This window comes from Bombus impatiens, unplaced genomic scaffold, assembly GCF_000188095.3.
Source record: "Bombus impatiens unplaced genomic scaffold, BIMP_2.2 scf_0985, whole genome shotgun sequence".
NCBI lineage: Eukaryota > Metazoa > Arthropoda > Insecta > Hymenoptera > Apidae > Bombus > Bombus impatiens.
The window spans coordinates 8682-34728 of NT_177404.1; the positions used below are offsets into that span (position 1 = coordinate 8682).

Here is a 26047-nt window from a genome sequence, read left to right on the forward strand (position 1 = left end):
GCCGATTTTCTCGAAAACAAAGCCTCAAACGAAAAATTTTTATTCTATATTTTCGACTTCTTTTTTCGCGTAGAATCACCCCCTTTCCGCTTGTACCACCAGTTACCAACCACCCTGTATATTTTGATGTTGTCTGTAAGATAGACAGGTAAATTTTAACGAACGAAACGAATGAAAAAATGATGACTGGAGAAGAAAAGAGTACTCAGGCGCCATGATAGTAAATACATTTCAATATTATTAGCAATGCTAATTAGCAATTTTATAATTTTTCCATATTACTATATTGTAACATGAAAAATTTCCAACTTGTCTTGATTTAATATTCGAGGATATTCGTACAAAAATGTCATGCGATATATTTGCAAACTTTTATGTTTAAAATCTTACAATTTTATGCATAGGTTTTACCAGCGGTGCATATCGTCATGTCACTTGACGCAACAGATTCAAATAGGCGAACGCAGTTTTCATTACCTGGAATACCGATCATTTCCATATGGATTGAATACTTTACAAGGACAGAGATATGTAAATGCATGACTTACATCACCGAATGTATTTATGGACATGTGAGTTATTTTCCCAGCTGTGATTTTAATTGCAGAATTGGATCTTGTGATGATCAGAATCAAATCAAATATGTCTTTGTTAGGCAAATAATACCACTTTGTCATATATACCACATCGCCAAATTTTTTGCTCTGTTAGAGATTTGGAACGTCGATTACACTTCGAATTAATTATACTTAAGTTATCAGATTATTTTATCTGTTACCTGTTCCGTCAATATATCACCGATATAACATACTGTAAAAATATTGAAACTCATGGACGCCATTATCATGAAATACGTAGTCAGATTCCGAATATCATGTTCGGCCCATTCCTGAAAAAACGAGTATTTTACTATTAATTGAATCAACTACCTACGTCCTATGGATTATGGAATTCGAAAAGTCCCAAAGTAAAAGAATCGCAATTAAAATTATTGCAATATTCAAATACAAGTTACTTGAATTAATAAAAAAAGTGTAGCGGCACTCGACAGTAAACTTTCTAACGGTTTCTGTCCCGTGACTCGCTATACAAAGACCCCATCCTTCGGACAAGATGATTGCCAAACCTAACCTAACGTAAGCACCCGCTATAAACCTTAGGATTTCCCTAACTAAGGTTCTTCAAACGAGTAAATAGTCTTTGTTTTAACATTCCCTAAGGTTTATTACATACTACAGAAGGATACGGGAAATATGGTTTTTCTCACGTACGATGCTTCCCGCTAGCAACTTTCTCTCGAGGGTGGTTAGCCTTTCTCAACCATCGACTTAGAGATCAACCAATTAGCAGCAACGTCCATTTCCCTCACTTTCCTAACGAAGATTTTCCTCGACGAATCCGATGATCTCGTATTCTTAGACACAGCCTCTGAGACACTTTTCTTCTGTAGCGTCATCGTGACAGAAAGTCAGTCGAGTCTAGAGTCGATAGTCGTTAGTCAGCAGTCGAATCGTTAACCGACAGTCGATAGTTGAGCAATCATCATCCGAACTAGCTTCGCGCACTCTGAATCGCTATCGTAACGCAAGAAGTCGAACTTGTATCCGCGAAGCGCAAACAGCTATTTGTTAACAAATATATTGTTAACCAATCACAAGTGATTCTTCAGCACCTATCACGATCTAACCTCAAAAGTATCACAAAGTAAAAGAAATTTTGGGCCATTTGAGCGTTTAAATAAATTATAGTCACCATAGAAACACATAAAAGTAAGCACATGTTATATTTTTTATCTTTACGTACCGTAAGAATGTAATATCCGAGCATGGATATATCAAGCTTGCTTTTTAACAATTCCATGAAGCAGAATTGTGTCAATACGTTTTCGATACCTGCTATCAAACTGCAATCGACGTGCACATGAAAAACTCCGCACTAAAATCCCGACAAAAATTGCAGAAATATATCTTACCTGAGAATTCTGAGATGATGTTCAACGATCTCACCTATTTCGTTAAACTCAACACTTTTTTTCTGATCTTCCGATCGATTCACAAATTCGTTGATCCATCTCATCAGGACAGTCAGTTGACCATAGGCGTGAGCTGTGAATACAGCACCAATGCTGATAATGGCAACGGCGCTCGAATTTACAATAAATCCAGATATAAATTGCGTGGCGAGGACAATTTCGTTCATTGGACTGCTATCAACGGGAATTAAATTCTTATACGCAGCACAAGGTAACATGCGAATAATTCTGGTTTCGTTGGCGATCTCGATGGTTTGAGTGGCGAACGCTGTCACCACGCAATATGTTAAGACGCCACCTTGCATGAAAGTAGCACAAAAAGCCGCGATAAAGCGGCCAATCCTCGCGTATTTCATCATCACTTGTGAATCTTCCGGTCTCGTTACTATCTTCCAATCAGTTTGCACGTGATGTATGCAATCACGAATCTCGTTGCTTCGTAGCAATAAATTGGTGTAATTGATGCCTCCGATAAACCAATGACTGAGCGGACCAAACACCTTCAATTTCATGTAAATACTTTCATCTTCCAGAATAAAGTGGAATATGCAAGGGATCACGGTAAACAATATAAAGCCATAACAGAGAGCGATTAAAATAAACGAAATGATTCTCTCGCGTCTCGACGTTGATGTGGACGCAGGCCAGGCACCTATTGATATTAGTAGCCATCGATTAAACTGCAAACTGTAATCCCCCAGACTATCAAAAGTTTTTTCTACTACCGCAGACTTATTCGTCATCGTGACCACTAAAGTTGTGGGGACGACTGAATCGGATATTTTTCATGAAACGAGTAAATGCATCAGGTTGTATAACGCTTGCGCATTGTTCACCGAACGATTGTAAGCGGGTCGATTCGTGTAGTCAGTCTCTGCAACCAGTTGCAGCGGTACACACAAATGTGAAGGTTTAGAAGTTGTTGACAACCATTTGGTGAAGTGGAAGCCTCTGTACGGTTTAGTGGATCTATTATATTTAAAATATGGGAAGATCTATGGAATTCTTGGTGGAGTGTTTGGAAATACAAACGATTTCACTAAATTTTCTAAATACTAAACACGATTTGCACAGGTAATTCAGAAAATGCTATGATATAATTAGAGATTAGTGTAATAAAGATTATGAGTTGACAGAGTTGACTATATTAGGGTTATTTTTTGAACAATAATCGGCGGAAAATTGATATCCACTTTCGAAGATGGTCAGAATGGATGGTCAGAAGATGGATACAGTATCTATGCATATTTATGTACTGTGATTTACTTATTCTAAATAATGGAAAATCATATACGTTTTGTTTTATTTGTTTAATATTCCAATTCTTTTTCCTACAGCTAGAATTTGTTTCGTGATATAAGTTGGGTTTATTTTTCAATATATTTTAGCAAAGGTGTATAAGAAATATCTCATGCATAAAAGTTACACGAATACAAACAATATTGTCAACAATATTATTGCCAGTATCTATACTTAGAATCGTAAAAACTTGTGCAGTATAAACTATACTTTAAGATTATATTTTATTACGTCACTTGACGTAACAGGTTCAGATACGTGAAAGCAGTTTTTATAACCTGGAATAACAATGATTTCATGAGGATAAATATGTAGATAATGTGTACAGTAGAACTTCATTCATTGAAACGAAATTTTACTGTCTGATTAAACGAACTTCCGTCGTCTGACTTCACTTATAGGAACGAAAATTTCTATCATTCGAATAAGAGATCATCGACAGTCAAATTTTATATTTTAACTCTTTAATAAATTCAGATAGATGGTGTTCCAGCATAAACGGAAATATCAAGTAGGCTTACAGTACTGAACGTTTGAATGGACATATGAATTATCTTCCCTGCGGTGATTTCAACGACCACACTCGACCGCATAATGATTAAAATCAACTCAAGGATTCTCTTTTCGGTTAAGTAGTACCAATTTGCCATATACACTACGTCACCAACTTTTCTGCTCTGTTAAAAATTCATTCGGTTAATATTCATTATGGCTTTGATCTATTACATTATTTATATTTTTATTATATGTTATATTATTATTATTTTTATTATATATTTCAGTACCTGTTCCGTCAATGTTTCACCGATATAACATATTACAAAAATGTTGAAACAGATTGAAGCCAGAAGCATGGAATAGGTGGTCAAAATTTGAATATCGCTATCAGACCATTCCTAAAATATGTAAAGAGAATGCAACGACCATACACAGAAAGGACTTAATAATAAAATAAATTTTATAGTTGATTACTTTAATAAGTCCTCTTTAGTTTAATATATTATAATGAGAAATATCAGTGATTAATATATACCGTAACAATGTAATAGCTGAGCATACACATATGCAGGGTGGATCTAAGCACTTCCAAGAAGAATATTCGATTTACCGTCTCCTCGATACTCGATACAAAACTGTAATTGGAACATAGGAAAATTACAAAAATACAAACAAGAACATATAAGAACGATATAAAACAGAATACCTCAGCGTTCTCAGATGACGTTCCACGATAATCCCTATGTTCTCAAATGGTGCTATTTTCTCTTTTCTCGATTCATTTACAAATTCTGTGATCCATGTCATAACAACATTCAACTGGCCACACGCGTGAGCAATTAGAACAACCGTTATACTGAGAATCCCTAGTGTACTAGAACTTACGATGAACCCAGTTAAAAATTGCATAAAGAGAATAATCTCATTCGTAGGACTTTCATTGATATCTATCAATTCTTTGTATATCACGTATGGCAACTGGTGCACGATTCTCGTTTCATTACCTACTTGGATTACTTCTGTGCTCAACGCTGTCATGAAACAATAACAAAAAACACCACCTTGCATGAAGGCCGCTGTTGAAGCCGTCACATAGCGACCAAATTTCGCGCTCTTCAGCATCACTTGTTGATCCTTTTCCCTCTTCACTGTTCTCCAATCTGTTTGCATATGCTCGACGCAATATCGTATATCTTTACCTCGTAATAACAGAGTAGTATAATTGATGCTACCAACGCACAAATAACTCACAGGTCCAATCAGCCTTAGTTTAATACGAAAACTTTCATTTTCCAGGATTATGTGGAGTAAACAGGGGATTATAGTGCAGATTAAAATGATATAGCAGATGACGATTAAAACGAAGGACATGATTCTTTCGAGTCTCGAAGTAGAGGGAAAAGAAGGCCACGCACCGATCGGTTTTAGGAACCAGCGATTTAATTGAAGACTGTAGTCGCTACGGCCATCAAAGTCGATCTTTATAGCCACAGTTTTGTTCGTCATAGTGGTAACTCATCGACGCTGTAAAAACAACTGAATCGAGAATAGCCTGCACCGCGTGTGCCAGTGAACCAGGATTTCTTAACGCTTGCGCAGCTTTCTCAGAATTATAAATTGTACATGCCGATCGATTTGTCTAGTCAGTCTCTGTGCCACTTGTTGAAGCAGTGTAAGTTACTGAATACGTTTAAAAGTTGTCGACAGTTCAAAAGATGTCGCGTGACGTAGATGATGCATACGCAAGGAGAATTATTCGTGCGATATACGGGATTGAATTGGAAGTATAGAAAAATGTATATTTCTCGAATAATGTAGGTTGGATTAATTCAGTCATTTCAGGACTCAAATATTTCAAGATTCTTTCTAAGCTACATTCGTGTGTTATTACTCTATTGCACTAAATGAATATAATAGCATGATTGATTTTTAAGTAAATTTCATTATCATGTGGAGATAAAAATTCGCTTAGTTTGGCTCTTCGCTTTATCAGCACAAAATAAAACACTCAATTTTCGTGACAACGATGGGGAACTTCTCCAGGAAGGGGTTAATGGAGTATTCGAAAATTACAAATAATCTCATGGATGGAATTGCTATTTTTTAATACTAAGTGCTGAAGGTCAATTTTTGGTTGTGTTTTACATTATTCGAAGAGTACTACAAATAAAAATAAGAATTAATGTAATAAATAGATTGCGCATATTTATGTAAATTCATATTTTCATTACATCTATTATACATGTGTATTCGTATATCGATTATATAAGCCGATATCGTCTTTTACGAAAACGAGTGCATATACAGGGTGGTTGGTAACTGGTGGTACAAGCGGAAAGGGGGTGATTCTACGCGAAAAAAGAAGTCGAAAATATACAATAAAAATTTTTCGTTTGAGGCTGTGTTTTCGAGAAAATCGACTTTGAACTCTCGCTCGGAACGCGTGCACTTTACCACGTCTCGTTACAACGGATCTCACTATAGATCGTTGTCTCGATGGAAAAATTAAAAAAAATAAAAAAATAAAAAAAATTTTTATTCTATATTTTCGACTTCTTTTTTCGCGTAGAACCACCCCCTTTCCGCTTGTACCACCAATTACCAACCACCCTGTATAATGATGATACGACTAGAAATTGTAAACCGTATGAATTGTTGCTGATTCTTCTACTTAGAGTTTTCGAAATTAGAGTTTCGAAAGGCAATTTTACTTCCATATTCATACTTACTGTATCATGATTCGATTTTATTTCACATTTCTCTATAGTTTCACGATTGACGTTTTCTAATTTTGATTGTTCAAATTAAAAAGCAATTCTGATTACGGTTGAAATTCACAATTTCTGACATCAATTTTTAACATAAAAATTATATACAATATACGTAGGTATATTTCATTCTTTATATATAAAATTTTTTAAAACGCTTTATACTTTTTCTAGGATTCCATTTTATCTCGTCATTTGCTGTAACATATTCAAATACGCGAAACCTGTTTTTAATACCTGAAACGGTAGAATACTCGAATGAATAGACAACACGAGCATAAGTGCAAGTATCGAATTAACTTACATTACCGAACGTATAAACGGACATCTGAATGAATTTTCCTGCAGTCAAATGAACAACCGTACTCGATCGCGCGATGATCAAAATCAAGTCTAGGATTACTTTATTGGGTAAATAATACCAGTTTGTCATATAAACCACTTCACCAACTTTTTGGCACTGTTAAGAATTTGTTCGATTACTTATGATCACGATTTTGATTTTTAACATTTATACTATTTCAAATTAATATTCATATCGCTTGACATTAATATTTTAATATCAAAACTACAAACGACTGAAGTATGAAACCTTTTAACAAAGGAGTCCAAATGAAAGATATACAAAGAAATCATTCAAATTATCAAAATCATAGTCTTGCAAATCTATACATTTACTATACAAGATTATGAATTATTCCTTTTAGTTACTGTGGTAGTTTTAATGTTAACGACTCTCAAATACCTGCTCCGTTAATATTTCACTGATATAACATATCACGAAAATGTCAAAACAAATTGAAATGAGCATCATAAAATAGGTAATCAAATTCTGAATATCCTGGTCAGCCCATTCCTAAAAATGAAAATGAAACAATAATATGCAAAAATGGATTCTCGAAAGAAATAAATTAGTAATAATAATAGAAATACATTTGACAAGTACCGAAAGAATGTAATAGCCAATTACGCAAATATCCATCGTGGATCTGAACATCTCGACAAAATATATTTTGAACATCACATCCTCGATACACGATATAAAACTGCAATTAACACATAATGTAGTCGCGAAGTTCACTCCTACAAAGCCAACAAGAAAAGAAATAAAAAAGTACACCTTACTTCAATGTCCTCAGGTGTCGTTCCACGATCATTCCAATTTCGATAAAATTGCCAGTTTTCGTCCTTTCTCTGGCCTTATTAACAAATTCAGTGATCCATACCATAATTACGTTCAACTGACCGCACGAGTGTGCAGCTAGCACAGCTGACAGACCAAAAATCCCACTTGTACTAGAATTTGCGATAACAGTGGACCACAATTGCAAGAGAAGCATAATTTCGTTTGTCAGACTATCATCGACGTTCACCAGCTTCTTGTATACTGCACAAGGTAACAAGTGTAAGATCCTCGTCTCGTTTCCAACTTGCATCTCCACTGTACTTAATGCTGCCGCAAAAAAAAAGCACAAGACGCTACCCTGCACGAAAATGACGGAAAAACCCGCTATGTAGCGGCCTAATTTCGCGTTCTTCAGCATCACGTTTTTATCCTCCTCTCTGGTTACTGTTCGCCAGTCAGCTTCTATATGTTCTATGCACTGTCGTATATTTTTGCCATGTGTTAACAAAGCTGTATAATTAATGCCGCTGAAGATCCAATGGCTCACGTAACCGAACATCTTCAATTTGAAGTTAAAGCTTTCGTCTCCTAGAATCATTAGCAGTAAACTAGGAATCACAGCGAGAATCACAATGCTTAAGCAAACGATGTTTAAAATAAACGAAACGATCTTTTCGAGTTTTGTCGTGGAAGCAGACGATGGCCAAGCGCCGATTGATTGTAAGAACCATCGATTCAGTTGAAGACTGTAATCGCTGTTGCTGTTGCTGTCACTTTCTACGATCACTGCTTCGGTCATCATCGCGGAATGAAGCCGTTGTTAGAAATCAAGCATTTACATATACAGGATGTCTGTAGAAGTTCAACGCTTGCGCGGGTTTTTTATGTTCTTGTTCGACTGATCGATTTGTCTAGTCGGTAGAATTTTCTTAGAATACTGCAAAGTTATATACGCATGGAAATTATCAGCTGCAATTGTGTGAAATGGTTGATGTAGATGCAATGAATCATTCTTGTTTCTAACTTTCAGGGTGTATGTTTAGTAGCAGATGGATACGTAATCGTGCTATGTGCTAGGAAGTTGTAGTTGAAGGTGTTTTAATTTGTGCTTATGATTATGATAAATTTCATGATGAGTGATATAATAATTTGAGATTATTTATTTTTATATTTTTCTAAAATCTAACGTGTGTTGTGACTGCTTTTTAAGGAAAACGGAATACGGAATATAGGATTCGTAGAAATCCTGCTGCACTGAACGCGCGAAATTCTTTATTATATCATAAAAATATTCAGCGCTTTACAAATACAATAATTGATCATTTAATGTAAGTACTTTATTTCTGGCCTTGTCGATCATCAGTGATGATAATATTTCATTGAAAAGTCACTCGTGACAGTCAACATGTTACTCATGCGATATAATACATTGCGGTATCACATTGAAAATAACAACGAACGATTATTCTCCTGCTTTTTGATGCGGTATGCAAATGCTTTATAACATCGTGCGGATCATGTTGAGGTACGCGAAAGAAGTTTTAAACACCTGAAAGACAGAATATACATGAATTTGTATTAAATATATAAAATTCTACATTAGCTATTATCTATTAGCTATTAGTTATGCATTAGTTGTTAATTGTATTAAGAATTCTGTCCATTATATCATAAGTATATATATATATTTTATCGATACTTACGACGCCAAAGGTCGTGATAGATATTTGTATGAATTTTCCAGCAGTAATTTTGACCACCATACTCGATCTTGAAATAACCAGCACTAAACCGAGAGCAGTTTTGTGAGGTAATCGGTACCATTCAGTCATATAAACTTTCTTCCCAACTCTTTCGCCCTGCCGTGTATTTGATAGTTTGAGATTTAATATAAATACTTCTTTATTGTTACTTTCTTACCTGTTCAATAACTATTTCTCCGATGTAACAGAATATGAATATGTTAAACACCATGGATGCATACACGATAGCATATACGATTCTCATATCTTTCGATTTTTCCTGTGAAATTGAAATATATGTATCGTATAAATAGATATGTGAGTTAAGTAGAACAGACAACGTATGAGTCGCGGTCCTGTATTTTAACGCTAATTTATTTATGTTGAATCATTTTAGCTCTAACTAGATGATATTATAGAGAAATATTTCTAAGTTGTTTTGGTAAATATACACAAAAAGGAAGTCACCACCGATTTGAATGATTTTTAAATATGTTGAGTGCTGAGTGTATGAGCTTTTTCCCTGTACATGTGAAGTTGTTGGTCTTAGCCTCCGAATTGGATTGAGTCAGTACTAATATTAACACTTTGACTTCCGTGTAAAGTTATTGGCAACTTTAAACAGTAGCCGACGTTTTTTGATAAAAAATTTCAAATTCGTAATCTCTACGTAAAGGGTCAACTTGCGCGTGATACCAACGTTGTGTCACCGGACACTAAAATTTGGCCTGCATTTCACAACACGTTGGTGCCATCGGACGTGAAAGTGTTAATCGCTTTGTCGGTATTTATATGAACAATGTTAATATGCTACCTTACGACGTAACGCGGTGGTCGGATTAGTATTATTATTAACCCAATCCAACTTTAAAATTATGGTCGACCGATAGTATATATGTTTGCATATAACTCCAAAACTCAGGCTGATCGGTGGATATATATAGTGGCTCTCTTTTTGTGAATATTTACCATTATTTTTTTAGTTTGTTTTAAAACATACCGTGAGAAAAGAATATTTGATTATGCACATGTTTATCGTACATCCCACCAACTCAACGAGACATATCATGTTCATAACTTTTTCTATCGAGGCTATGAGACTGAAAGTAATATTATCGTCATATGTATTCATCATAAAAAATTCATCACGAAATATCAATACCAAATAATAAATATATGTATACATCCATCATAGAAAATTAATTTAATATAAAAAAAGTAGCTTAGACATGATTGAATTATTTTGTGATGCTGTTACATTAATTTCATGTTTCTTTTATTTAGCATCTAAATTGAATGTCTTACTTGAATTCTTAAACCTTAACTATTCGAAAAAGATGAATTATAAGTACAACTAATAATCAATAGAAGAATTAAATAACAGTATATCCTACAAGATATCGTATTCAATAAATGAAATATGTGTGACTACACGATAACTCGCGATATTATCATATTTTGCAAATCTTGACTGGAATTCAAATATACAACAAAAAGTAAAAAAAGAAAATAAATAACATAGTCTCATTGATGTTATCAAATAATCTATATCAGTAAATGAGACATATATGCGCAAATAACAGCACAATAACCAGTAAAGACCTTAATGTTCGCAGGTGATGTTCAACAATAATACCAAGCTTCCTCTGAGCGACCGTCTGTGCTTCCTGTTTCTCCTCGACTTTCGTATCCACCAAATTATCCAACCTGGCCACCACCATATTCAATTGACCACTTGCATGCATCGTTAGAACAGCTGCCAAACCACAAGCTCCCACCGTGACAGACGTCACGATGAAGCCAGAAAGGATTTGCAGGACAAACACGATCTCATTCGCCGGACTAAATCTAGCGTCCAACAAATTCGTATAAACCGGACAGGGTAACGGATACATGAAATAACTGTCATTCCCAACGAGAAACATCATCTTCTTAAAGCCTTTAGTTATGCTGAAGGCCAGAACGCCACTGTGCATACAGAATGCAGCTATGAAAGCGATGAAACGTCCGACCTTCGCGTACTTCAGCATCATTTCACGACTGCTGGCATTTTCAACGACCTGCCAGTCGCGTTCCACGTGTTTTATGCAACGGATTATGTCGTCGGTTTTCGACAAAAGACAACAGTAATTCAATTCTCCCATCAGCCAATGACTCACTGGACCAATGATCTTCATTTTCATCCTCGAGCTTTCAGCTTCATACACGATGTGCAATATACAAGGTACGATTGTGAAAATGATCAACGAGTGGCAGATAAAGTTCAACAATTTTGCGAATAATCTTTGCGTTCTGTTTGTCTTAGTAAGCTTTGGCCATGCTCCTATTGGTTGCATTAGCCAACGATTTACTTGGATGCTGTATTCGTAATCATGAGCGTAAAAAGCGTTGGATATCGGTGGTTCGCTGGACACGTCCACCATGATTACTTCGCGCAGGTTGTTTGTTGACTGAATTACTCAAGTTTCAGGTACAATGCCATGGTAAAATAGCGCGTGCGCGAATTTTTTCACGACCCCGTATCGCCGTAGTGCAGCTGTTACCTTTCAAAGGGTTCGAGCCCTTCTAAGTTCTCAGTCAGAGCTTATACCACTTTATGCATTATTTACGACTTTTGTACGACAGGATTGATGACGTTTGAGGGTAATCGATTGATTGATTTTTTCAGGCCACAATAGTGCACTAGTGTGTTGTCTGTTTCGCAGTAGGTTGAAGGGATCAATTTCTAGAGGATGAATTCCCATTCGAGGAAATTCCTCATATTGTTTCTTCGTATCGCGTCAGATGTAAGTACTTCTGTCACAACTTTATTAAAACTATTCAGGAAGGAAATATTACCGAATGTCTAGTTGAGCGAGGTTATTCTTTTCGAATTTATAACGGAACGAATTTAAGAAAACTGTAGACTGAGAGTTATTTCGCAATATCGATAAAGTTTCCTATTTAAACTAAAGCGATATTGAAGTACACAAGTTCCGGTACTTCAACAGGATTAAAATTAATATAAAATATTAATCGCATTTGGATACTTAACAACATAAGGGTATATTGTATAAATAACAGTTCAAATAAATTTTTGTGCAATATACAGGAACATTACATAGGATGTGTTTAAACTATGTTATACTTTAAGGAGAGCTCATGTTAATGTTCGTATACTCATTTTGAAAAATTGACAATAGACCGATCAATTTTTTAATTCGAAGATTCCATCGAATGCTTAAATTTATGTCCTCATTGTAATCATGATCTGGAGGTAAGGTGTTATCTGTATGGGTCGGGAATTTAGAATATTTAACAAGGGGCTGTAGGGAATCCACAGGAGGTATCAGGTTAGAAGACGTGGTGGAAAGTTGAAAAAGAAAGAAGAAGAAAAGAATAAAAAAATAGGGAATAAGTAACCCAAAGAGAGTTTTAATGAACGCAGGGGTGCAATAACTAGGGTGGAAGAAGACGAGGGCCATGCACCGATTGGTTTTAAAAACCATCGATTCAATTGAAGACTGTAGTCACTGTTGCTGTTGTTGTCAGTATCGATGATCATTGCTCTGGTTGTCATTACGGAGTGAGACTGCCGTTAGGCAGCAGTCGTGCAACTATGGGGGATGCATGGGGTAGTGCAACGCTTGTGTGAGTTCTACCGATCTATTCATCAATTGGTAGAACTTGTTTTAGGATATTGTGAAAGTATATACGCTTAGTAACTGTTAATTGCAATTGTTGGAAGTAGATAGTGTGCGTGCAGTGAATCATTTCTGTTTCTAACTTTAATAGTGTATACCTTCAAATTTTTAATAGTCAGGTGCTAGGGAGATGTAGTAGACTTAATTTGTGCTAGTGATTATGATAAATTGAATGATAAATGGTATAATACTTTGCATTGTTTCTGTCGGTATTTACAAATGCCAGTCGTAGGATTTGATTTTTATATTATCGAATAGTATTACGAACAAACATTAAGAATAATTATAATGTTTCCAACGAAGAACTCGAAGATATAACATGTAATAAAAATATGAGAACAATGGAGTATAGTTATAACAAACGATTCTTCAATCTATCACCCCATAGATTTTTTATACCGCAAGTATTCTTACACTTAACTAGATCTATTAGGTTGACAATCATGTATTATAGTCTGTAACATTAATCATAAAATTAGTTCAATCGACGACTTATTTATTTGTTGACATTCTCTTATAATATCCTTTCAGAATTCCACTTTATCACATCATTTGCTGCAACAAATTCAAATATGCGAAACCTGTTTTTATCACCTGAAATGGCAGAATATTTCATGTGAACAGACAACATTGCTATGAGTACAAGTATAGAATAAACTTACACTACCAAAAGTGTAAACGGACATATGAACTAATTTTCCTGCAGTGATATGAACGTTCCAGCAGTGATATGAACGACCACATTTGATCGTGCGATGACCATAATCAAGTCGAGGATTGTTTTACCGGGTAAATAATACCAGTTCGTCATGTAAACGACTTCACCAATTTTCTTGCACTGTTAAGAATTTGTTGAATTAGTCATCACGAATTTGATTTCCAGAATTTATATTACCCCGTATTAACATTAGACCGATGTGTGAAACATGTAGGTGCCAAAGAAATTGAAAAAAATGAATGACATATGAAAAAATCATTCAAATTACCAAAAATGTATCATTGTGAATCTATAAAAGTTATATGAAAAATGATTAATTATTAATTTTGATTACTCGGTTAGTTCTAGAGTTAGAGTGTTAATGTCTCTCTGATACCTGTTCCGTTAATAGTTCACCGATGTAACATATTATGAAAATGTTAAAACAGATTGTAACGAACATCATAAAATACGATGCCAAATTTCGAATATCATGCTCCGCCCATTCCTGAGACAAAATCGTAAAAAGAATAGAACAATTATACAGAAAATGAAAGTTATATCCACTGCGGAAAATAACAGGTAAACGATAAAAGTATAGTAATCATGTACCGATAGAATGTAGTAGCCAATTACGCATATATCCATCGTGCACCTTAACATTTCCAACAAACAGATTTTATTCATCACATCCTCGATATATGATATAAAACTGCAATTAACACGTAATATAATGCAAATGATTACCCTTAAAAGCCACACAAAAAAAGATTTTTAAAAAAACCTTACTTCAATGTCCTCAGATGTCGTTCTACGATTACTCCGATTTGTATAAAACCACCAGTTTTCTTCTCTACTCTGGTTTCATTGACGAATTCAGCGATCCATAACGTAATAACATTTAACTGACCGCATGCGTGAGCAGTTAGAACTGCTGCGAGACTAAAGATGCCAATTGTACTAAAATTTGCGATAACAGTAGACCAGATTTGCAAGAGAAGCATGAATTCGTTTGTTGGAATTTCGTCGACGTTCACCAGCTTCTTATATACTGCACAAGGTAGCACATGTAAAACTCTCGTCTCGTTCGCAATTCGAATCTCTACTGTATTCAATGCTGTCACAAAACAAAAGCACAAGACGCTTGATTGCACAAAAATAGCAGTGAACGCCGCTATGTAGCGACCGATTCTCGCGTTTTTCAACATCACGTGTTGATCTTCCTCTCTGGTCACTGTTCGCCAGTCAGCTTCTATGTATGACACGCACTTTCGTATGTCTTTGTTGTGCATTAGTAAAACCGCGTAATTAAAGCTGCTGACGAACCAATGATTCACAAAACCGAAGGTCTTCAATTTGAAGTTGAACGTCTCGTCTTCCAGAATTATTACTAGTAAACTAGGAATCGCAGTAAGAATCAAGGTGCTAAAGCAAACGATGTTTAAAATAAGTGAAACGATCTTTTCGAGCCTTGTCGTGGAAGGAGACGATGGCCAAGCGCCGATCGGTTTTAAAAACCATCGGTTCAATTGAAGACTATAGTCACTATTTCTCTTGCTGTCACCTTCTGTGATCACTACTTCGGTCGTCATCGCGAAATAATGCCATTGTTAGAAACCCAGCGTCTACATATAGAGGATGTTGGCAGAAGTTCAACGCTTGCGCGAGTTTTTTAGCTATTTGTTCAACTGATCGATTCGTCTAGTCGGTAGAACTTTTTTAGAATACTATGAAAGTATATACGCTTGGAAACTGTCAGTTGCAATCATGTGAAGCGGATAGCGTACATGGAATGAATCTTTCGTGTCCCTAACTTTAACAGCGTGTGTCTTCAAATTTTTAGTGGATGGTGGATAGTGATACGCGGGTATGTTATGTGCTAGGATGTTGCAGTTGATTTAATTTCTGCTAGTGACTATAAGAAATTTTATAATAAATGATACAATAATTTGCAATATATTTGTCGGTATTTAGAAATGCCAGTTCTAAGGCTTGATTTTTATACCATCGAATATTAGTACGAGAAAATCATTATCAGTAATTTTATTGTTTCCAAACAATTAACAATAGATAAAATACAAATATTTTATCAATTATATATTAAACATCTGTGTATTATCGATACTTACGAGGTCAAAGGTCGTGATAGATATTTGTACGATTTTTCCAGCAGTAATTTTGACCACCATACTTGATCTTGAAATAGCCAGGACTAAACCGAGAGCAGTTTTGTGAGGTAATCGGTATCATTCAGTCATATACACTTTTTCCCAAATCTTTCGCCCTGTCGTGTGTTTGATAGTTTGAGGTTTAATATAACTACTGCTTTATTGTTACTTTCTTACCTGTTCAGTAACTATTTCTCCGATATAATAGAATATGAATATATTAAACACCATAGATGCATACAGGAGAACGTATACAATTATCATATTCTTCAATTTTTCCTGAGAAATTAAAATATATGTGTCGTACGAATGCTAGTGCGAATTAAGTAGAAAAGTCAACGTATGAGTCGCGATTCTGTATTTGACGCTAATTTATTTCTGTTAAAAGATATCTCAATGTTTGATTCATTTTAACTCTAACTAGAAGATATTGTGAACACATTTTCAATATATAAATTATTTCTTTCATTTTTATTCTGAAACATACCGTGAGACAATGATGTATGATTAAACACATCTTTATCGTACACCCCACCGACTCAATCAAAAGCTCCTACCGTGACAGTGGTCAAGATGATCCTAGAAAGGATCTACATGGTGAACACGATCTCATTCGTCTGAATCTAATGACCAATAGGTTCGTTTAAACCGGGTGAGACAACGGGTTCATGAAAAAATTACCATTCTCCATACGAAACATCATCTTCTTAAAATCTTTAGTCGCGTTGCATGCTAGAATATCGCTATGCATACCCAGTGCAGAGAGAATATTGCCGAGTGCCAAGTTGAATGAGATTATTCTTTTGGAATTTGTGATAGAACAAATTTAAAAAAACTGTATACTAAAAATTATCTTGTAACATATAAGCTATATAAAAAATTTCCTAAATATTGCATTTTTAATAAGGAGTCAAGGCAACCTTGTCGTGACTTGGTAGAAATAAAATAATCTTCAACGATAATATTTCCTCTGTTTAATCTAATATTTCTAAATTTAGGGTTGTTCCCAGATCAAAGTACAGTATGACGTTGAACTAATCTTAATATGAGTTAAAGTAGTATGAAGACAGGAATACGTAGTTTTATTCAAAACAACAATTTTCAATAAATTTCTTGTTTTGCAAATTCCAGACGGTTGAAACTTAACTAACTTTCATCCAAAACATTTTTCTATCAAATGTTCGGATGTGGTTGAAAAATCTTCGCGATAGTTACATACGTGGTACAACCTGTATCTTTATTACAATTACTGCAGCTTAATTTTTGCTTTCATTTTACACCAGCCAATTAACAGCCAAAATATTTAGAAATGGATATCAAGTTAGATCGAGACAATTTTACTTGCGTAGATATAGATTCCTGTATCGCGATTAGATCTCGTTTCAAATTTTGTTGTAGTCTCACTATCAATGCATTTCAATCGTAATTAAATGCGGAAATAACAAAGTTAAAAAAACAAAGAATTTTTCTGTTTGAAATTTACGACTTCTAGTCTGTTAATTCTTAACGTACAAAGTTTTATGCGATATTTACGTGTATTTTGTACTGTATATACTAAATTATTAAAAACACAATATATTTTTGCAGGATTCTATTTTATTACGTCATTTGCTGCAACAGATTCAAGTATGCAAAACCTGTCTTCACAACCTGAAATGGCAGAATATTTTACGTGAACAAACAATACAGTTATAAGTAGGAGTATCGAATAAACTTACACTACCAAATGTATAAACCGACATATGAACTAATTTTCCTGCAGTGATTTGAACGACTACATTCGATCGTGCGATGACCATAATCAAGTCGAGGATTGTTTTACCGGGCAAGTAATACCAGTTCGTCATGTAAACGGCTTCGCCAATTTTCTTGCACTGTTAAGAATTTGTTGAATTAATCATCACGATTACGATTTGCTTCATTTATATCACTTCATACTAATACTAGGGCGAAGTATGAAACATATAAGTAGCAAAGAACTTAAAATAAAAGACACATGAAAAAACCATTCAAATCACCGAAAATGTACCACTGAATCTATAAAGGTTGTATTAAGAACGATTAATTATTAACTTTGGTTACCCTGCTAATTCTAGAATTAGAGAGTTAATGTGTTGATGATACCTGTTCCGTTAATAGTTCACCGATGTAACATATTATGAAAATGTTAAAACAGATTGTAACGAACATCATAAAATACGTTGCCAAATTTCGAATATCATGCTCTGCCCATTCCTAAGACGAAATCGTAAAAAGAATAGAACAATTATACACAAAATGAAAGTTATATCCATTGTGGAAAATAACAGGCAGACAATAAAAATATGCTAATTATGTACCGACACAATGAAGTAGCCAATTACACATATTTCCATCGTGCATCTTAACATTTCCAAAAAACAGATTTTATTCATCACACCCTCGATATATGATATAAAACTGCAATTAACATTTAATATAATCCAATTGATTGCTCTTAAAAGCCACAGAAAAAAATAATCTAAAAAGAGATCTTACTTCAATGTTCTCAGATGTCGTTCCACGATTACTCCAATTTTCGTAAAACCATCAGTTCTGCTCTCTATTGCGGCTTCATTGACAAATTCAACAATCCATAACATAACAACATTTAGCTGACCGCACGCGTGAGCAGCTAGAACTGCTGCGAGACTAAAGATGCCAATTGTACTAAAATTTGCAATAACACTAGACCAGACTTGCAAAAAAATCATGAATTCGTTTGTTGGACTTTCGTCGACGTTTACCAGCTTCTTGTATACTGCACAAGGTAGCACGTGTAAAATTCTCGTCTCGTTTCCAATTTGAATCTCGAGCGTATTTAGAGCCGTCACGAAACAAAAGCACAAAACGCTACCTTGTACAAAAATTGCGCAGAAAGCTGCTACGTAACGACCGAATTTCGCGTTCTTCATCATCACGTGTTGATCCTCCTTTCTGCTCACTGCTCGCCAGTCAGCTTTCATGTGTTCTACGCATCGTCGTATGTCTTTGTTGTGTAATAACAACACGCTATAAGTAAAGATACTGACGATTAAATGACTCAAGAAATCTAGGCTCTTCAATTTCGAGTTAACGCTCTCGTCTTCTAGAATCATTTGCAGTACACTGGGTATCGCAGTGATAATTACGGTGCTGTAGCAAATGGCGTTTAAAAGAAACGAAATTATCTTTTCTAGTCTTGTGGTGGATGGAGACGATGGCCATGCACCGATCGGTTTCAAGAACCATCGATTCAATTGTAGACTGTAGTCACTGTTGCTGTTGCTATCAGCTTCTATCACCACTGCTTCGTTCGGCATCGCGGAATGAAGTCGTTATTAGAAAGCAGACGTGCGTCAATGGGGGATGCATGGAGGAGTGCAACGCTTGCGCGTGTTTTTTAGGTACTTGTTCTACCGATCGATTCGTCTAGTCGGTAGAACTTGTTTTAGAAAAGTTGAAAAGTATAATCGCTTGGAAATTGTCGGTTGTAATGCTGTGAAGTGGATGGCGTGCGTGCAATGATTCAATACCCTCCCTACGTTAACTGTATATGTTGTAAAATTTTTAATAAGAAGTGGCTAGTCGTCCGTACGTGTGTTAGGTGCTTGGAAGTTATAGCTGTGTTAGTTTGTGCTTGGAAGTTGTAGCTGTTTTAATTTGTGCTTGTGAATTGTTGAATTTCATGATAACGTGATAAATGATATAATAATTTTCATTCTTTGTCGATATTTACAAATGCCAATTTTTAAATTTTGTTTGTAGATTATCGAATATTATTACGAAGTGAGACACGTTATTTATAATTGTAATCTTTCCAATGAAGGATTTCGACAGAGTAGCATTTTACAAAAACGTGAATAAAGTAGAGGAGTGTAGCTATAACGTACGATCTTCGTAAATTTTCTTGTTCTTAATTAGATCTATGAGATTATCAATCATTTTCTTCAATCATTTTTTTTTGTAAAATCTATTGTTATTGAATATTATTAATATTGATTATTATTTACAGATTCGTGTTGGCATCGCAGGGTGTTTGGTCATTGTTCTCCATTCTGAAGTTTTTCAACGCGCCGCTGGGATTCATTCTTCTTGATTTGAATAAGTCACGCGACAAGCATCCGCTCGGTTGGAACACCTGTGACAAGGTTTGTGAACTATGAACTCCAACTATGTACACCGCAGAAACTTCAGAGATCATATTCGTGCTATCTATCTAGATGGTTGAAGGCTAAATAACTTTTATTCAAAACATTTTTGTATCGAATATTCGGATGTGGTTGAAAAATCTTAGCCATAGTTACATACGTAGTTCAACCTGTATTTTTGCTATAATTACTGAAGCTTAATTTTTTCTCTCATTTTACGTCAGTCAATTAACAGTCAAAATATTTACAAGACGATATCAGGTTAGATCGAGACAATTTTACTTGCATAGATATAGATTCCTGTATTGTGATTAGATCTCATTTAAAAGTCTTTTGTAGTCTCATTATTAATTCATTTCAATCGTAATTAAATACGGAAATAACAAAGTTGAAAAAATAAAGAATTTTTTCTGTTTGAAATTCACGACTTCTAACCTGTTTATTCTTAACATACAAAATTTTATGCGCTATTTACGTATATTTTGTATTTTATATTCTAAATTATTAAAGACACAATATATTCCTCCAGGATTCCATTTTATTACATCATTTGCTGTAACAGATTCAAATACGCAAAACCTGTCTTCACAACCTGAAATGGCAGAATATTTTACGTGAACAGACAATACAGTTATGAGTAAAAGTATCGAATAAACTTACACTACCAAAAGTGTAAACGGACATATGAACTAATTTTCCAGCAGTGATATGAACGACCACATTTGATCGTGCGATGACCATAATCAAGTCGAGGATTGTTTTACCGGGTAAATAATACCAGTTCGTCATGTAAACAACTTCACCAATTTTCTTGCACTGTTAAGAATTTGTTGAATTAGTCATCACGATTACGATTTGCTTCATTTATATCACTCCATACTAATACTAGGGCGAAGTATGAAACATATAAGTAGCAAAGAACTTAAAATAAAAGACACATGAAAAAACCATTCAAATCACCGAAAATGTATCATTGAATCTATAAAGGTTGTATTAAGAACGATTAATTATTAACTTTGGTTACCCTGCTAATTCTAGAATTAGAGAGTTAATGTGTTGATGATACCTGCTCCGTTAACAGTTCACCAATGTAACATAGTATGAAAATGTTATAACAGATTGCAATAAACATCATTACATATGATGCCAAATTTCGAACATCATGCTCCGCCCATTCCTAAGATGGAATCGTAAAAAGAATAGAACAATTGTACAGAAGAATAAAGCTATATCCATTGTGGAAAATAACAGGCAGACAATAAAAATATGCTAATTATGTACCGACACAATGAAGTAGCCAATTACACATATTTCCATCGTGCATCTTAACATTTCCAAAAAACAGATTTTATTCATCACACCCTCGATATATGATATAAAACTGCAATTAACATTTAATATAATCCAAATGATTGCTCTTAAAAGCCACACAAAAAAATAATCTAAAAAGAGATCTTACTTCAGTGTCCTCAGATGTCGTTCCACGATTATTCCAATTTTCGTAAAACCACCAGTTCTGCTCTTTACTGTGGCTTCATTGACAAATTCAGCAATCCATAACATAACAACATTTAGCTGACCGCACGCGTGAGCAGCTAGAACTGCTGCGAGACTAAAGATCCCAACTGTACTACAATTTGCGATAAAAGTAGACCAAATTTGCAAGAAAATCATGAATTCGTTTGTTGGACTTTCGTCGACGTTTACCAGCTTCTTGTATACTGCACAAGGTAACACGTGTAAAATTCTCGTCTCGTTTCCAATTTGAATCTCGAGCGTATTTAGAGCCGTCACGAAACAAAAGCACAAAACGCTACCTTGTACAAAAATTGCGCAGAAAGCTGCTACGTAACGACCGAATTTCGCGTTCTTCATCATCACGTGTTGATCCTCCTTTCTGCTCACTGCTCGCCAGTCAGCTTTCATGTGTTCTACGCATCGTCGTATGTCTTTGTTGTGTAATAACAACACGCTATAAGTAAAGATACTGACGATTAAATGACTCAAGAAATCTAGGTTCTTCAATTTCGAGTTAATGCTCTCGTTTTCTAGAATCATTTGCAGTAGACTGGGTATCGCAGTGATAATTACGGTGCTGTAGCAAATGGTGTTTAAAAGAAACGAAATTATCTTTTCTAGTCTTGTGGTGGATGGAGACGATGGCCATGCACCGATCGGTTTCAAGAACCATCGATTCAATTGTAGACTGTAGTCACTGTTGCTGTTGCTATCAGCTTCTATCACCACTGCTTCGTTCGGCATCGCGGAATGAAGTCGTTATTAGAAAGCAGACGTGCGTCAATGGGGGATGCATGGAGGAGTGCAACGCTTGCGCGTGTTTTTTAGGTACTTGTTCTACCGATCGATTCGTCTAGTCGGTAGAACTTGTTTTAGAAAAGTTGAAAAGTATACTCGCTTGGAAATTATTAGTTGCAATGCTGTGAAGTGGATGGCGTGCGTGCAATGATTCAGTACCCTCCCTACGTTAACTGTATATGTTGTAAAATTTTTAATAAGAAGTGGCTAGTCGTCCGTACGTGTGTTAGGTGCTTGGAAGTTATAGCTGTGTTAGTTTGTGCTTGGAAGTTGTAGCTGTTTTAATTTGTGCTTGTGAATTGTTGAATTTCATGATGTGATAAATGATATAATAATTTTCATTCTTTTGTCGATATTTACAAATGCCAATTTTTAAATTTTGTTTGTATATTATCGAATATTATTACGAAGTGAGACACGTTATTTATAATTGTAATCTTTCCAATGAAGGATTTCGACATAGTAGCATTTTATAAAAACGTGAATAAAGTAGAGGAGTCTATAACGTACGATTCTTCGGTCTACCGCCCCATCGATTCTTTAATGTGTAAATTTTCTTGTTCTTAATTAGATCTATGAGATTATCAATCATTTCTTGGAGATTGTAAAATCTATTATTATTGAATGTTATTAATATTGATTATTATTTACAGATTCGTGTTGGCATCGCGGGGTGTTTGGTCATTGTTCTCCATTCTGAAGTTTTTCAACGCGCCGCTGGGAATCATTCTTCTTGATTTGAATAAGTCACGCGACAAGCATCTGCTCGGTTGGAACACCTGTGATAAGGTTTGTGAACTATGAACTCCAACTATGTACACCGCAGAAACTTCAGAGATCATATTCGTGCTATCTATCTAGACGGTTGAAGGCTAAATAACTTTTATTCAAAACATTTTTGTATCGAATATTCGGATGTGGCTGAAAGATCTTAGCCATAGTTACATACGTAGTTCAACCTGTATTTTTACTATAATTACTGAAGCTTAATTTTTTCTCTCATTTTACGTCAGTCAATTAACAGTCAAAATATTTACAAGACGATATCAGGTTAGATTGAGACAATTTTACTTGCGTAAATATAGATTCCTGTATTGTGATTAGATCTCATTTAAAAGTCTTTTGTAGTCTCATTATTAATTCATTTCAATCGTAATTAAATACGGAAATAACAAAGTTGAAAAAATAAAGAATTTTTTCTGTTTGAAATTCACGACTTCTAACCTGTTTATTCTTAACATACAAAATTTTATGCGCTATTTACGTATATTTTGTATTTTATATCCTAATTATTAAAAACACAATATATTCCTCCAGGATTCCATTTTGTTACATCATTTGCTGCAACAGATTCAAATACGCAAAACCTGTCTTCACAACCTGAAATGGCAGAATATTTTACGTGAACAGACAATACAGTTATGAGTAAGAGTATCGAATAAACTTACACTACCAAAAGTGTAAACGGACATATGAACTAATTTTCCAGCAGTGATATGAACGACCACATTTGATCGTGCGATGACCATAATCAAGTCGAGGATTGTTTTACCGGGTAAATAATACCAGTTCGTCATGTAAACGACTTCACCAATTTTCTTGCACTGTTAAGAATTTGTTGAATTAATCATCACGATTACGACTTGCATCATTTATGTCACTCCAAACTAACACTAGGGCAAAGTATGAAATGTGTAGGTACCAAAGAACTTAAAATGAAAGACATGAAAAAATCATTCAAATCACCAAAAATGTGCCATTGTGAATCTATAAAAATTGTATGAAGGATGATTAATTATTAATTTTGATTACTCTGGTTATTTTAGAATTAGAGTGTTAATGTGTTGCTGATACCTGCTCTGTTAATATTTCACCGATGTAACATATTACAAAAATGTTATAACAGATTGTAACGAACATCATAAAATACGAAGTCAAATTTTGAATATCATGCTCAGTCCATTCCTAAGACGGAATAGTAAACAGAATAAAACAATTATACAGAAAAGTAAAGTTACATCTAATCTGGAAGAAATAGATAAACAAGAAATATATATTAATTACATACTGATAAAATGTAATAGCCAGTTACACATATATCCATTGTGCATCTTAGCATTTCCAAAAGATAGATTTTATTCATCACTTCCTCGATACACGATATAAAACTGCAATTAACATATAACATAATCCCGAAGATCAGTACTGAGACGCCAACAAAGAAGGAATAGGGAAAAGGTCTTACTTCAATGTCCTCAGGTGTCGTTCCACGATTGTTCCAATTTGAATAGAACCACCAGGTTTCTTCTCTCCCCTGGCCTCAACAAATTCAGTGATCCATAACATAATAACGTTCAACTGGCCACACGCGTGAGCAGCTAGGACTGCTGCAAGACTAAAAATCCCAATCGTACTAGAATTTGCAATAATCGCAGACCAAACTTGCAAGAAAAGCATGATCTGGTTCGTTGAACTTTCATCGACGTTTACTAGCTTCTTGTATACTGCACAAGGTAACATGTGTAAAACTCTCGTCTCGTTTCCAATTTGAATCTCGAATGTATTTAATGCTGTCACGAAACAAAAGCATAAAACGCTACCCTGCATAAAAATGGCGCAAAAAGCCGCCACATAGCGACCGAATTTCGCGTTCTTCAGCATCACGTGTTGATCCTCCTCTCTCATTAACGTTCTCCAGTCACTTTCCATGTGTTCTATGCACTGTCGTATGTCTTTGCTATGCAACAACAAAGCTGTATAATTAAAGCTGCTAACGATCCAATGGCTCACGAAACCTAGTGTCTTCAATTTCAAATTCATACTCTGATCTTCTAGAATCATTAGTAGTAAACTAGGAATCGCAGTGATAATTACGGTGCTGAAGCAAATGATGTTTAAAACAAATGAAATAATCTTTTCGAGTTTTGTGGTGGAAGGAGACGAGGGCCATGCACCGATCGGTTTCAAGAACCATCGATTCAATTGTAGACTGTAGTCACTGTTGCTGTTGCTATCAGCTTCTATCACCACTGCTTCGTTCGGCATCGCGGAATGAAGTCGTTATTAGAAAGCAGACGTGCGTCAATGGGGGATGCATGGAGGAGTGCAACGCTTGCGCGTGTTTTTTAGGTACTTGTTCTACCGATCGATTCGTCTAGTCGGTAGAACTTGTTTTAGAAAAGTTGAAAAGTATACTCGCTTGGAAATTGTCGGTTGTAATGCTGTGAAATGGATGGCGTGTGTGCAATGATTCATATCCCTTCCTACGTTAATTATATATGTTGTAAAATTTTTAATAAGAAGTGGCTAGTCGTCCGTACGTGTGTTAGGTGCTTGGAAGTTATAGCTGTGTTAGTTTGTGCTTGGAAGTTGTAGCTGTTTTAATTTGTGCTTGTGAATTGTTGAATTTCATGATAAATGATAATAATTTGTATTATTGCTGTTGGTATTTACAAATGTATAAGACTAGCTTTTTTTATCAACGCATAGTATTACGAAGAAAAAATTATTGGTGAAATTAATTTTTCCAATTTCAAAAAAATAATACGTAATAGAAACACGAATATAATG

At 35.0% G+C, this 26047-nt stretch overlaps 9 protein-coding genes across 9 annotated transcripts; all 9 read right to left on the reverse strand.

Moving 5' to 3' along the window:
* Positions 1-473: 473 nt before the first annotated feature.
* Positions 474-2775, reverse strand: LOC100747499. Its single transcript, XM_024370853.2, has 4 exons — positions 1973-2775; positions 1804-1903; positions 779-889; positions 474-704 (listed from the first exon to the last, which is right to left on the reverse strand). The coding sequence occupies exons 1-4, from the start codon at positions 2773-2775 to the stop codon at positions 474-476; spliced, it is 1245 nt and encodes a 414-aa protein (XP_024226621.1).
* Positions 2776-4187: 1412 nt separating this feature from the next.
* Positions 4188-5361, reverse strand: LOC100747615. Its single transcript, XM_033323431.1, has 2 exons — positions 4536-5361; positions 4188-4464 (listed from the first exon to the last, which is right to left on the reverse strand). The coding sequence occupies exons 1-2, from the start codon at positions 5333-5335 to the stop codon at positions 4347-4349; spliced, it is 918 nt and encodes a 305-aa protein (XP_033179322.1). The 5' UTR covers positions 5336-5361; the 3' UTR covers positions 4188-4346.
* Positions 5362-6451: 1090 nt separating this feature from the next.
* LOC117151116 (odorant receptor 82a-like) lies at positions 6452-7579 on the reverse strand. The gene is made up of 3 exons (XM_033323426.1): positions 7544-7579; positions 7343-7453; positions 6452-7057 (listed from the first exon to the last, which is right to left on the reverse strand). Exons 1-3 carry the CDS (start codon positions 7577-7579, stop codon positions 6893-6895), a joined length of 312 nt encoding a protein of 103 aa, XP_033179317.1. The 3' UTR covers positions 6452-6892.
* On the reverse strand, positions 7549-8892 carry LOC100748347. Its single transcript, XM_033323430.1, has one exon. It carries the CDS (start codon positions 8523-8525, stop codon positions 7719-7721), a length of 807 nt encoding a protein of 268 aa, XP_033179321.1. The 5' UTR covers positions 8526-8892; the 3' UTR covers positions 7549-7718.
* Positions 8893-9059: 167 nt separating this feature from the next.
* Positions 9060-11928, reverse strand: LOC100748468 (odorant receptor 4-like). The gene is made up of 5 exons (XM_003493141.4): positions 11068-11928; positions 10466-10565; positions 9644-9745; positions 9427-9582; positions 9060-9272 (listed from the first exon to the last, which is right to left on the reverse strand). The coding sequence occupies exons 1-5, from the start codon at positions 11886-11888 to the stop codon at positions 9222-9224; spliced, it is 1230 nt and encodes a 409-aa protein (XP_003493189.3). The 5' UTR covers positions 11889-11928; the 3' UTR covers positions 9060-9221.
* A 2469-nt stretch (positions 11929-14397) lies between these two features.
* Positions 14398-15477, reverse strand: LOC100748587. Its single transcript, XM_024370855.2, has one exon. The coding sequence runs from the start codon at positions 15435-15437 to the stop codon at positions 14631-14633; it is 807 nt and encodes a 268-aa protein (XP_024226623.1). The 5' UTR covers positions 15438-15477; the 3' UTR covers positions 14398-14630.
* A 1854-nt stretch (positions 15478-17331) lies between these two features.
* LOC100747738 lies at positions 17332-19398 on the reverse strand. The gene is made up of 5 exons (XM_003493136.3): positions 18531-19398; positions 18353-18452; positions 18138-18248; positions 17732-17887; positions 17332-17663 (listed from the first exon to the last, which is right to left on the reverse strand). The coding sequence occupies exons 1-5, from the start codon at positions 19331-19333 to the stop codon at positions 17613-17615; spliced, it is 1221 nt and encodes a 406-aa protein (XP_003493184.1). The 5' UTR covers positions 19334-19398; the 3' UTR covers positions 17332-17612.
* A 1797-nt stretch (positions 19399-21195) lies between these two features.
* LOC100748706 lies at positions 21196-22616 on the reverse strand. The gene is made up of 2 exons (XM_033323428.1): positions 21621-22616; positions 21196-21542 (listed from the first exon to the last, which is right to left on the reverse strand). Exons 1-2 carry the CDS (start codon positions 22421-22423, stop codon positions 21431-21433), a joined length of 915 nt encoding a protein of 304 aa, XP_033179319.1. The 5' UTR covers positions 22424-22616; the 3' UTR covers positions 21196-21430.
* A 1444-nt stretch (positions 22617-24060) lies between these two features.
* On the reverse strand, positions 24061-25732 carry LOC100748826. Its single transcript, XM_033323429.1, has one exon. It carries the CDS (start codon positions 25520-25522, stop codon positions 24719-24721), a length of 804 nt encoding a protein of 267 aa, XP_033179320.1. The 5' UTR covers positions 25523-25732; the 3' UTR covers positions 24061-24718.
* Between the last annotated feature and the right edge of the window lie 315 nt (positions 25733-26047).